Below are 13,694 nucleotides of genomic sequence, written 5' to 3'. Positions count from 1 at the left end.
CGAGATTTGGAAACAGGGCTTGGCTTCCAGCTCAATGTAATTTACGCAGGGACAGGGATAGGAAACTCCTGCTTGATTGGCAGTCAGCTGGAAGACAAATTCTGTGTCCAAATCTATTTCTTTGCTCTGCATACAAATTATGCACATGTTTGAGATTTTGGAACAGAACTTGGCTTCTAACTGGCAGTCAATCAAACAGGGAAAGGCCTTGGAGGCACCGTCTTGATTTACAGTCAGCTAGAAGCCGACCCCTGTTTCCCAATCATGTTCCCGTGCTCTGCATACTAATTGTGCACAGATGCGGGATTTGGGAACAGAACTTGGCTTCTTACTGGCAGTCAATCAAACAGGGAAAGGCCTTGGAGGCACCGTCTTGATTTACAGTCAGCTAGAAGCTGACCTCTGTTTCCCAATCACAATCCTGTACTCTGCATTCATGTGGGGTCCCAGTACGGGATATGCACCTACAGTCCTGTCAGGTTGAGTCCCTGTAGGTCCTCAGGGCTCTCCTGCAGTGTTCCCCCATAATGTGAATAGGTTGTATATTAAGTGTCACATGATAATGTCACATGATAATGTCTGTCACATGTTTAAATCATATGTTTGTTACCCAGAGAGCACCAGGTGACCCGCAGGTAGCCTATGGGCTCCTTGCACAGCCCCCTTTATAAGATAGGGAGGAGCTGCAATTTGTCTCTTGTGATTCTTTCCTGCTGAGGTTCTGTCCAGTCCAGACATCTCAGGGTCAATGTCCAGCACATCTGGAGGCCTCAACCTAAATTAGGAGATTTGAAAACAGGGCTCGGCTTCCAGCTGGATGTCAATCAAGCAGAGACAGGGATTGGAGGCTCCACCAAACCCTGTTTCCAAATCTACCTGTGCACAATTTGTATGCACAGCACAGGAGTCAAAATCAGGAGGCGTTCCAGTCCTCAGCACTTCAGGGGTCTGGGAACGCCTCTTTGACTCTTGGCACCAGAGAACAAAAGGATTTTCGATGTTCTTGAAGCTCAGACAGATATATGAGGCACCATGTGTCTCCTTGTCCTAGCAACATCTAACAGGGTCAGCAATTGGGAACATGAATTGTAGCTGAGAGATTCTCTTTAGAATAGCTTATAAATCCTATATATTCAGATAACCCCTGTAACTATACATATACATACTATCAGTATAGTAATAGGGACAGGATTGGGGGCGGGGTTGTGACAACCTTATTAATTTCCCATGAGAAAACCGTAACTATATTATAGAAGTACAGTGGTCCCTCAACATACGATGGTAATCCGTTCCAAATGAACCATCGTTTGTTGAAACCATCGCATGTTGAGGGATCCGTGCAATGTAAAGTATAGGACAGTGGTCTACAACCTGCGGAACTCCAGATGTTGCAAAACTACAACACCCAGCATGCCCGGACAGCCAACGGCTGTCCGGGCAAGCTTGGAGTTGTAGTTTGGCAACATCTGGAGGTGCGCAGGTTGAAGACCACTGTTAGAGGAAGTTGTACTCACCTGTCCCCGCCGCTCCGGACCGTCACCGCTCGTCACCGCTGCCCGGGATGTCGCCTTCCATCGCTGTCGCCGCGTCCGCGAGATGTCCCCGACGCTCCGGCAAGGCCTCTGCTTCCCCGACATCCTCGCTCTCTGTCGCCGCCATCACGTCGCTTCGCACGCCGCTCCTATTGGATGACGGGACGGCGTGCGCAGCGACGTGATGACGACAATGGAGAGCGCCGAATATGCAGGGGATCCCGAAGAGGACGCGCCGGAGCCCCGAGGACAGGTAAGAGATCATCAGCGGACCACACGGGGCACCGTAAACTGCTATCCGGGGCCAGCTGAAGCAGTCTGCGCTGAGGGATAGCTGTTTATGCGATGGCCCCGACATACAAAAGCATCGTATGTTGGTGCTGCCTTCACCATGTGATGGACTCTGAGAGTGATCGTATGTCGGGGCCATCGTAGGTCGGGGGTCACTGTATATATATGGTATGTCGGGGCCATCGTAGGTCGGGGGTCACTGTATATATATGGTATGTCGGGGCCATCGCAGGTCGGGGGTCACTGTATATATATGGTATGTCGGGGCCATCGTAGGTCGGGGGTCACTGTATATATATGGTATGTCGGGGCCATCGTAGGTCGGGGGTCACTGTATATATATGGTATGTCGGGGCCATCGCAGGTCGGGGGTCACTGTATATATATGGTATGTCGGGGCCATCGGAGGTCGGGGGGGTCACTGTATATATATCAATGGTATGTCGGGGCCATCGTAGGTCGGGGGGGGGGTCACTGTATATATATATATATATATATATATATATATATATGGTATGTCGGGGCCTTCGTAGGTCGGGGGTCACTGTATATATATAGTATGTCGGGGCCATCGTAGGTCGGGGGGGGTCACTGTATATATATGGTATGTCGGGGCCATCGTAGGTCGGGGGGTCACTGTATATATATGGTATGTCGGGGCCATCGTAGGTGGGGGGGTCACTGTATATATATGGTATGTCGGGGCCATCGTAGGTCGGGGGGGTCACTGTATATATATGGTATGTCGGGGCCATTGTAGGTCGGGGGTCACTGTATATATATGGTATGTCGGGGCCATCGTAGGTCGGGGGTCACTGTATATATATGGTATGTCGGGGCCATCGTATGTCGGGGGGGTCACTGTATATATGGTATGTCGGGGCCATCGTAGGTCGGGGGGTCACTGTATATATATGGTATGTCAGGGCCATCGTAGGTCGGGGGGTCACTGTATATATATGGTATGTCGGGGCCATCGTGGGTCGGGGGTCACTGTATATATATATGGTATGTTGGGGCCATCGTAGGTCGGGGGTCACTGTATATATATGGTATGTCGGGGCCATCATAGGTCGGGGGGTCACTGTATATATATGGTATGTTGGGGCCATCGTAGGTCGGGGGGGGTCACTGTATATATATGGTATGTCGGGGTCATCGTAGGTCGGGGGGGTCACTGTATATATGGTATGTCGGGGCCATGGTAGGTCGGGGGGTCACTGTATATATGGTATGTCGGGGCCATCGTAGGTCGGGGGTCACTGTATATATATGGTATGTCGGGGCCATCGTAGGTCGGGGGGTCACTGTATATATATGGTATGTCGGGGCCATCGTAGGTCGGGGGGGTCACTGTATATATATGATATGTCGGGGCCATCGTAGGTCGGGGGGGTCACTGTATATATATGGTATGTCCGGGCCATCGTAGGTCGGGGGGGTCACTGTATATATATGGTATGTCGGGGCCATCGTAGGTCGGGGGGGTCACTGTATATATATGGTATGTCGGGGCCATCGTAGGTCGGGGGGTCACTGTATATATATGGTATGTCGGGGCCATCGTAGGTCGGGGATCACTGTATATATATGGTATGTCGGGGCCATCGTAGGTCGGGGGGGTTACTGTATATATATGGTATGTCGGGGCCATCGTAGATTGGGGGTCACTGTATATATATGGTATGTCGGGGCCATCGTAGGTCGAGGGGTCACTGTATATATATGGTATGTCGGGGCCATCGTAGGTCGAGGGGTCACTGTATATATATGGTATGTCGGGGGGGTCACTGTATATATATATGGTATGTCGGGGCCATCGTAGGTCGGGGGGTCACTGTATATATATGGTATGTCGGGGCCATCGTAGGTCGGGGGGTCACTGTATATATATATGGTATGTCGGGGCCATCGTAGGTCGGGGGTCACTGTATATATATGGTATGTCGGGGTCATCGTAGGTCGGGGGGGTCACTGTATATATATGGTATGTCGGGGCCATCGTAGGTCGGGGGGTCACTGTATATATATGGTATGTCGGGGCCATCGTAGGTCGGGGGGTCACTGTACATATATGGTATGTCCGGGCCATCGTAGGTCGGGGGGTCACTGTATATATATGGTATGTCGGGGCCATCGTAGGTCGGGGGGTCACTGTATATATATGGTATGTCGGGGCCATCGTAGGTCGGGGGGGTCACTGTATATATATGGTATGTCGGGGCCATCGTAGGTCGGGGGGGGGGGGGGGGGGTCACTGTATATATATGGTATGTCGGGGCCATCGTAGGTCGGGGGGGGGTCACTGTATATATATGGTATGTCGGGGCCAACATAGGTCGGGGGGTCACTGTATATATATGGTATGTCGGGGCCATCGTAGGTCGGGGGGTCACTGTATATATATGGTATGTCGGGGCCATCGTAGGTCGGGGGGTCACTGTATATATATGGTATGTCGGGGCCATCGTAGGTCGGGGGGTCACTGTATAGATATGGTATGTCGGGGCCATCGTAGGTCGGGGGGTCACTGTATATATATGGTATGTCGGGGCCATCGTAGGTCGGGGGGTCACTGTATATATATGGTATGTCGGGGCCATCGTAGGTCGGGGGGGTCACTGTATATATATGGTATGTCGGGGCCAACATAGGTCGGGGGGTCACTGTATATATATGGTATGTCGAGGCCATCGTAGGTCGGGGGGGTCACTGTATATATGGTATGTCGGGGCCATCGTAGGTCGGGGGGTCACTGTGTATAAAAAGAAAAATAGCCAGCACAACTACCTAATACACGGGAGCACGCTGCTGTGGCAAATACAGAGTATACGGTACATATTATAGCGGTGATGGCGTAAAAATATTATCATTGTGGATCTCACGAAGACTAGATCGCAGTTATAAATCCAGTGATCCACCAATCTATTATCTCTCATTACAGACATACGATCATTGACGGCAACGTCCTGCTGATCAAGGAGCCGAGCCAGGAGGATTCTGGGAATTACAGCTGTGTGGCGTCCAATGGCTTAGGGACAGATGAGCAGTCCTTGACCCTGACGTACACTGGTAAGTTCTTCATGCCCATTGCACCATGCGGGCATCATGAGAGCTGCCATCATTAAAGGGGTACTCTGGTGGAAAACTTTTTTTTTAAATCAACTGGTGCCAGAAAGTTACAGATTTGTAAATTACTTCTATTAAAAATTCTTAATCCTTCCATTACTTATTAGCTGCTGAATACTATAGAGGAAATTCTTTTATTTTTGGAACACAGAGCTCTCTGCTGACATCACGACCTCAGTGCTCTCTGCTGACCTCTCTGTACATTTTAGGAACTGTCCAGAGCAGCATATGTTTTCTATGGGGATTTTCTCCTGCTCTGGACAGTTCCTAAAATGGACAGAGATGTCAGCAGAGAGCACTGTGCTCGTGATGTCAGCAGAGAGCTCTGTGTTCCAAAAAGAAAATAATTTCCTCTGTAGTATTCAGCAGCTAATAAGTACTGGATGGATTAGGATTTTTAAATAGAGTAATAAGTAATTTACAATTCTGTTTAACTTTCTGGCACCAGTTAACCCCTTTAACCCTTTATTTTGTCTACTTGGCAGAACGCCCTAAAGCAACTGCTGTGAAATCTACAATACAAGTGGCCATTGGAGAGGACGCGGTGCTGGAGTGTAGGACGGAAGGTCTCCCTCAGCCGCTGGTGGCGTGGTACAAGGGTGAGCGCCCATTGTCTCTGGACACCATCTTAGCAGGCCGGAAGCTATGGCGGTTATATCTGTAATAACGGTGATGTTGCGCCCCCTCAGGTGACAAGGAAGTTAAAGGCCCCGTCACTGGCCAATATGGCGGGACTCTGACCCTTCGTGAGGTGACGGCCAAGGACGCCGGGGAGTTCACCTGTGTCGCTTCCAATGAGGCAGGATCATCATCAGACGTCATACGGGTGGAAGTGGGAAGTAAGTGACATATTCCTAATCTTTATATTGATGTGTAAAGGAATTGTGCAGTCCTATGTAAATTCATCACTTCAAGATCTCTGGATAGTTCAGCTCACCCAGCTGAGGGGTTGTTACAATGGATCATCTCCCAGTAAGTCCACACCTGTGTGCTTCTTTCTCAATGGGTTGGATTGACTATCCCAGTGTTTCCCAACCAGCGTGCCTCCAGCTGTTGCAAAACTACAACTCCCAGCATGTCCGGACAGCCGTTGGCTGTCCGGACATGCTGGGAGTTGTAGTTTTGCAACAGCTGGAGGCACGCTGTTTGGGAAACACTGGACTACCCTGATTATACTTTGCAATAAATGCTCAGCAGGGTAAACAGGAGCGGTCAGGATGGGTTTTAAAGCATAACCCTGATGTTGGCGCAGTGGCAGGATACCTGTTTAAATCTCCTGGCTACATCATATCCCGAGACTAAAATAAAGCGATCAGGATACGGATTTGACATTGCAGCCTGGTGCCGCTTGTCTCTGTTATATCCCTACATTACAGCCTGGTGCCGCTTGTCTCTCTTATATACCTACATTGCAGCCTGGTGCCGCTTGTCTCTGTTATATCCCTACATTACAGCCTGGTGCCGCTTGTCTCTGTTATATACCTACATTACAGCCTGGTGCCGCTTGTCTCTGTTATATCCCTACATTACAGCCTGGTGCCGCTTGTCTCTGTTATATCCCTACATTACAGCCTGGTGCCGCTTGTCTCTCTTATATACCTACATTGCAGCCTGGTGCCGCTTGTCTCTGTTATATACCTACATTGCAGCCTGGTGCCGCTTATCTCTCTTATATACCTACATTACAGCCTGGTGAAGCTTGTCTCTCTTATATACCTACATTGCAGCCTGGTGCCGCTTATCTCTCTTATATACCTACATTACAGCCTGGTGCCGCTTGTCTCTCTTATATACCTACATTGCAGCCTGGTGCCGCTTGTCTCTCTTATATACCTACCTTACAGCCTGGTGCCGCTTGTCTCTCTTATATACCTACATTGCAGCCTGGTGCCGCTTGTCTCTCTTATATACCTACATTACAGCCTGGTGCCTCTTGTCTCTCTTATATACCTACATTACAGCCTGGTGCCGCTTGTCTCTCTTATATACCTACATTACAGCCTGGTGCCGCTTGTCTCTCTTATATACCTACAATACAGCCTGGAAACGCTTGTCTCTGTTATATCCCTACTTTACAGCCTGGTGCCGCTTGTCTTTGTTATATCCCTACATTACAGCCTGGTGCCGCTTGTCTCTCTTATATACCTACATTACAGCCTGGTGCCGCTTGTCTCTGTTATATACCTACATTACAGCCTGGTGCCGCTTGTCTCTGTTATATCCCTACATTACAGCCTGGTGCCGCTTGTCTCTGTTATATCCCTACATTACAGCCTGGTGCCGCTTGTCTCTCTTATATCCCTACATTACAGCCTGGTGCCGCTTGTCTCTGTTATATACCTACATTACAGCCTGGTGCCGCTTGTCTCTGTTATATACCTACATTACAGCCTGGTGCCGCTTGTCTCTGTTATATCCCTACATTACAGCCTGGTGCCGCTTGTCTCTCTTATATACCTACATTGCAGCCTGGTGCCGCTTGTCTCTGTTATATACCTACATTACAGCCTGGTGCCGCTTGTCTCTGTTATATCCCTACATTACAGCCTGGTGCCGCTTGTCTCTCTTATATACCTACATTACAGCCTGGTGCCGCTTGTCTCTCTTATATACCTACATTACAGCCTGGTGCCGCTTGTCTCTCTTATATACCTACATTACAGCCTGGTGCCGCTTGTCTCTGTTATATACCTACATTACAGCCTGGTGCCGCTTGTCTCTGTTATATCCCTACATTACAGCCTGGCACCGCTTGTCTCTCATATATACCTACATTACAGCCTGGTGACGCTTGTCTCTCTTATATCCCTACATTACAGCCTGGTGCCGCTTGTCTCTGTTATATCCCTACATTACAGCCTGGTGACGCTTGTCTCTGTTATATACCTACATTACAGCCTGGTGCCGCTTGTCTCTCTTATATACCTACATTGCAGCCTGGTGCCGCTTGTCTCTCTTATATACCTACATTACAGCCTGGTGCCGCTTGTCTCTCTTATATACCTACATTACAGCCTGGTGCCGCTTGTCTCTGTTATATCCCTACATTACAGCCTGGTGACGCTTGTCTCTGTTATATACCTACATTACAGCCTGGTGCCGCTTGTCTCTCTTATATACCTACATTGCAGCCTGGTGCCGCTTGTCTCTCTTATATACCTACATTACAGCCTGGTGCCGCTTGTCTCTCTTATATACCTACATTACAGCCTGGTGCCGCTTGTCTCTCTTATATCCCTACATTACAGCCTGGTGCCGCTTGTCTCTCTTATATACCTACATTATAGCCTGGTGCCGCTTGTCTCTGTTATATCCCTACATTACAGCCTGGTGACGCTTGTCTCTCATATATACCTACATTACAGCCTGGTGACGCTTGTCTCTCTTATATCCCTACATTACAGCCTGGTGCCGCTTGTCTCTGTTATATCCCTACATTACAGCCTGGTGACGCTTGTCTCTGTTATATACCTACATTACAGCCTGGTGCCGCTTGTCTCTCTTATATCCCTACATTACAGCCTGGTGCCGCTTGTCTCTGTTATATACCTACATTACAGCCTGGTGACGCTTGTCTCTGTTATATACCTACATTACAGCCTGGTGCCGCTTGTCTCTCTTATATACCTACATTGCAGCCTGGTGCCGCTTGTCTCTGTTATATCCCTACATTACAGCCTGGTGCCGCTTGTCTCTCTTATATACCTACATTACAGCCTGGTGCCACTTGTCTCTGTTATATACCTACATTACAGCCTGGTGTTGCTTGTCTCTCTTATATACCTACATTACAGCCTGGTGCCGCTTGTCTCTGTTATATACCTACTTTACAGCCTGGTGTTGCTTGTCTCTCTTATATACCTACATTACAGCCTGGTGCCGCTTGTCTCTGTTATATACCTACATTACAGCCTGCTGCCGCTTGTCTCTGTTATATCCCTACATTACAGTCTGGTGCCGCTTGTCTCTCTTATATACCTACATTACAGCCTGGTGCCGCTTGTCTCTCTTATATACCTACATTACAGCCTGGTGCCGCTTGTCTCTCTTATATACCTACATTACAGCCTGGTGCCGCTTGTCTCTCTTATATACCTACATTACAGCCTGGTGCCGCTTGTCTCTCTTATATACCTACATTACAGCCTGGTGCCGCTTGTCTCTCTTATATACCTACATTACAGCCTGGTGCCGCTTGTCTCTCTTATATACCTACATTACAGCCTGGTGCCGCTTGTCTCTCTTATATACCTACATTACAGCCTGGTGCCGCTTGTCTCTCTTATATACCTACATTACAGCCTGGTGCCGCTTGTCTCTCTTATATACCTACATTACAGCCTGGTGCCGCTTGTCTCTCTTATATACCTACATTACAGCCTGGTGCCGCTTGTCTCTCTTATATACCTACATTACAGCCTGGTGCTGCTTGTCTCTCTTATATACCTACATTACAGCCTGGTGCCACTTGTCTCTCTTATATACCTACATTACAGCCTGGCACCACTTATCTCTGTTTTATCCCTACATTACAGCCTGGCACTGCTTTCACTGTTATATCCCCTCTGACATCACTGCCTGGCAAAGCCCCTCTCTGTTATATCCCCACATTACATCCTGGCACCGCTTGTCTTTCTTATATCCCAACATTACAGCCTGGCGCCGCTCATCTGTGTTATATCCCCTCTGATATTACAGCCTGGCACCACTCGTCTCTGTTATATCCCCTCTGATATTACAGCCTGGCACCGCTCGTCTCTGTTATATCCCCTCTGATATTACAGCCTGGCACAGCACGTCTCTGTTATATCCCCTTTGATATTACAGCCTGGCACCGCTCGTCTCTGTGATATCCCCTCTGATATTACAGCCTGGCACCGCTCGTCTCTGTTATATCCCCTCTGATATTACAGCCTGGCACAGCACGTCTCTGTTATATCCCCTTTGATATTACAGCCTGGCACCGCTCGTCTCTGTTATATCCCCTCTGATATTACAGCCTGGCACCGCTCGTCTCTGTTATATCCCCTCTGATATTACAGCCTGGCACCGCTCGTCTCTGTTAAATCCCCTCTGATATTACAGCCTGGCACCGCTCGTCTCTGTGATATCCCCTCTGATATTACAGCCTGGCACCGCTCGTCTCTGTTATATCCACTCTGATATTACAGCCTGGCACCGTTCGTCTCTGTTTATATCCTCTCTGATATTACAGCCTGGCACCGCTCGTCTCTGTTATATCCACTCTGATATTACAGCCTGGCACCGCTCGTCTCTGTTATATCCACTCTGATATTACAGCCTGGCACCGCTCTTCTCTGTTATATCCCCTCTGATATTACAGCCTGGCACCGCTCGTCTCTGTTATATCCCCTCTGATATTACAGCCTGGCACCGCTCGTCTGTTATATCCCCTCTGATATTACAGCCTGGCACCGCTCTTCTCTGTTATATCCCCTCTGACATTACAGCCTGGCACCGCTCGTCTCTGTTATATCCACTCTGATATTACAGCCTGGCACCGCTCGTCTCTGTTATATCCCCTCTGATATTACAGCCTGGCACCGCTCGTCTCTGCTATATCCCCTCTGATATTACAGCCTGGCACCGCTCGTCTCTATTATATCCCCTCTGATATTACAGCCTGGCACCGCTCGTCTCTGCTATATCCCCTCTGATATTACAGCCTGGCACCGCTCGTCTCTGTTATATCCCCTCTGATATTACAGCCTGGCACCGCTCGTCTCTGTTATATCCCCTCTGATATTACAGCCTGGCACCGCTCGTCTCTGTTATATCCCCTCTGATATTACAGCCTGGCACCGCTCGTCTCTGTTATATCCCCTCTGATATTACAGCCTGGTACCGCTCATCTCTGTTATATCCACTGTGATATTACAGCCTGGCACCGCTCGTCTCTGTTATATCCACTCTGATATTACAGCCTGGCACCGCTCGTCTCTGTTATATCCACTCTGGTATTACAGCCTGGCACCGCTCGTCTCTGTTATATTCCCTCTGATATTATATCCTGGCACCGCTCGTCTCTGTTATATCCCCTCTGATATTATAGCCTGGCACCGCTCGTCTCTGTTATATCCCCTCTGATATTACAGCCTGGCACCGCTCGTCTCTGTTATATCCCCTCTGATATTACAGCCTGGCACCGCTCGTCTCTGTTATATCCCCTCTGATATTACAGCCTGGCACCGCTCGTCTCTGTTATATCCCCTCTGATATTACAGCCTGGCACCGCTCGTCTCTGTTATATCCCCTCTGATATTACAGCCTGGCACCGCTCGTCTCTGTTATATCCCCTCTGATATTACAGCCTGGCACCGCTCGTCTCTGTTATATCCACTCTGATATTACAGCCTGGCACCGCTCGTCTCTGTTATATCCCCTCTGATATTACAGCCTGGCACCGCTCGTCTTTGTTATATCCCCTCTGATATTACAGCCTGGCACCGCTCGTCTTTGTTATATCCACTCTGATATTACAGCCTGGCACCGCTCGTCTTTGTTATATCCCCTCTGATATTACAGCCTGGCACAGCACGTCTCTGTTATATCCCCTTTGATATTACAGCCTGGCACCGCTCGTCTCTGTTATATCCCCTCTGATATTACAGCCTGGCACCGCTCGTCTCTGTTATATCCACTCTGATATTACAGCCTGGCACCGCTCGTCTCTGTTATATCCACTCTGATATTACAGCCTGGCACCGCTCGTCTCTGTTATATCCACTCTGATATTACAGCCTGGCACGGCTCGTCTCTGTTATATCCCCTCTGATATTACAGCCTAGCACCGCTCGTCTCTGTTATATCCACTCTGATATTACAGCCTGGCACCGCTCTTCTCTGTTATATCCCCTCTGATATTACAGCCTGGCACCGCTCGTCTCTGTTATATCCCCTCTGATATTACAGCCTGGCACCGCTCGTCTCTGTTATATCCCCTCTGATATTACAGGCTGGCACCGCTCGTCTCTGTTATATCCCCTCTGATATTACAGGCTGGCACCGCTCGTCTCTGTTATATCCCCTCTGATATTACAGCCTGGCACCGCTCGTCTCTGTTATATCCCCTCTGATATTACAGCCTGGCACCGCTCTTCTCTGTTATATCCACTCTGATATTACAGCCTGGCACCACTCGTCTCTGTTATATCCCCTCTGATATTACAGCCTGGCACCGCTCGTCTCTGTTATATCCCCTCTGATATTACAGCCTGGCACCGCTCGTCTCTGTTATATCCACTCTGATATTACAGCCTGGCACCGCTCGTCTCTGTTATATCCACTCTGATATTACAGCCTGGCACCGCTCGTCTCTGTTATATCCACTCTGATATTACAGCCTGGCACCACTCGTCTCTGTTATATCCACTCTGATATTACAGCCTGGCACCGCTCGTCTCTGTTATATCCACTCTGATATTACAGCCTGTGTACAGAGGGATCAGGATCCACTCATATTAAAAAGGTTATCCAGTATTAGGAAAACATAGCTGCTTTTTTCCAGAATTAGCGCCACCCTTGTTCTGAGGTTGTGTGCGGTATTGCATCTCAGTCCCATCATAGAGAATAGGGCCAGGTTGTAATTCCACACCTAACCTGAGGACAGATGTGGCACTGTTTTAGGACCCTGGATAACCCTTTTACCTTTATACAATCCTTCCATTGGAGTGGAGACTCCTCTGACCCTGACTAGAGACTAATTTGTAATTTTCGGCCGCCTTTATTCCGTATTTCCTGTCCGTGCCGCCTCCCTCTCAGCCGGCAGCAGATTTCTGTCTCCCCTCGGGGGGCCGGGACCCTGCTCTACAATTAGGCTGCTCCCTACATGACATCTCTCATTTACCTTGTGGAAGTCTGAAGATAATGACAAGGTTCGGCTCGTGACCTGTAACCCCGGCGCTGCGGATGGAAACCGAATCAAAGGGAACGCGGTTTTTGTTTTCTTCTTAATCCTGACCCCCGGCGCTCGGATTTCTCCACTGATACAATGTTTGGTTTCCGGAGAAAGAAATGATTCCTAACACTTAGAATGAGAAGTTCTGCACCTTTCTAACATGCTCAGTGCTGTGTTTCCCAACCAGGGTGCCTCCAGCTGTGGCAAAACTACAACTCCCAGCCAAAGGCTATCTGGGCATGCTGTGAGTTGTAGTTTTGCAACAGCTGGAGGCCCACACTGGTGCCTCCTCACTGAAACTCATAATAAAGGTATGTCCTCAGTAAGTAGGTAGGAAATCCCCCCTATTAGATTGAAGCCCCTATTAGGTAGAAGCCCCCAGCAGGTAGGTAGGGAATCCCCACTATTAAGTTGAAGCCCCCAGAAGATAAGTAGGTAGGGAATCCACTAATAAGTAAAAGCCCCCAGTAGGTAGGTAGGGATTCCCCCTATTAGATAGAAACCCCCGAGTAGGTAGGTAGGTAAGGAATCCCCCTATTAGATAGAAGCCCCTTTAGGTAGTTAGGTAGGTAGGCATTTGCCCTTATTAGGAAGCCCCCAGAAAATAGGTTAGTAGGAAATCCCCCTAATAGATTGAGTTCCCCAGTAGATAGGTAGGGAACCCTCCCCTTTTAGGTAGAAGCCCCCAGTAGGTAGGCAGGGAATTGGCTTATTAGGAAGGCCCCCCAATAGGTTAAGTCCCCCAGTAGATAGATAAGGAACCTCCCCTTTTAGGTAGAAACCACCAGTAGGTAGATTAGGAATCCCCCTATTAGGTAGAAGCC

At 48.9% G+C, this 13,694-nt stretch overlaps 1 protein-coding gene across 1 annotated transcript in view; it reads left to right on the top strand.

Annotated features, from left to right (window-relative positions):
• Positions 1-13,694, top strand: part of HMCN2 (hemicentin 2) — a gene marked incomplete in the record, with an annotated part of 213,000 nt that overhangs the window by 61,003 nt on the left and 138,303 nt on the right. Inside the window, 3 exon segments of the mRNA XM_056539579.1 lie at positions 4,768-4,895; positions 5,438-5,551; positions 5,642-5,791. Of these exon segments, the coding sequence (XP_056395554.1) occupies positions 4,768-4,895; positions 5,438-5,551; positions 5,642-5,791 (392 nt within the window).

The sequence above is a fragment of the Hyla sarda genome, chromosome 9 (genome assembly GCF_029499605.1).
Source record: "Hyla sarda isolate aHylSar1 chromosome 9, aHylSar1.hap1, whole genome shotgun sequence".
Classification (NCBI taxonomy): Eukaryota; Metazoa; Chordata; class Amphibia; order Anura; family Hylidae; genus Hyla; species Hyla sarda.
This window is presented reverse-complemented; position numbering and strand designations above follow the sequence as displayed.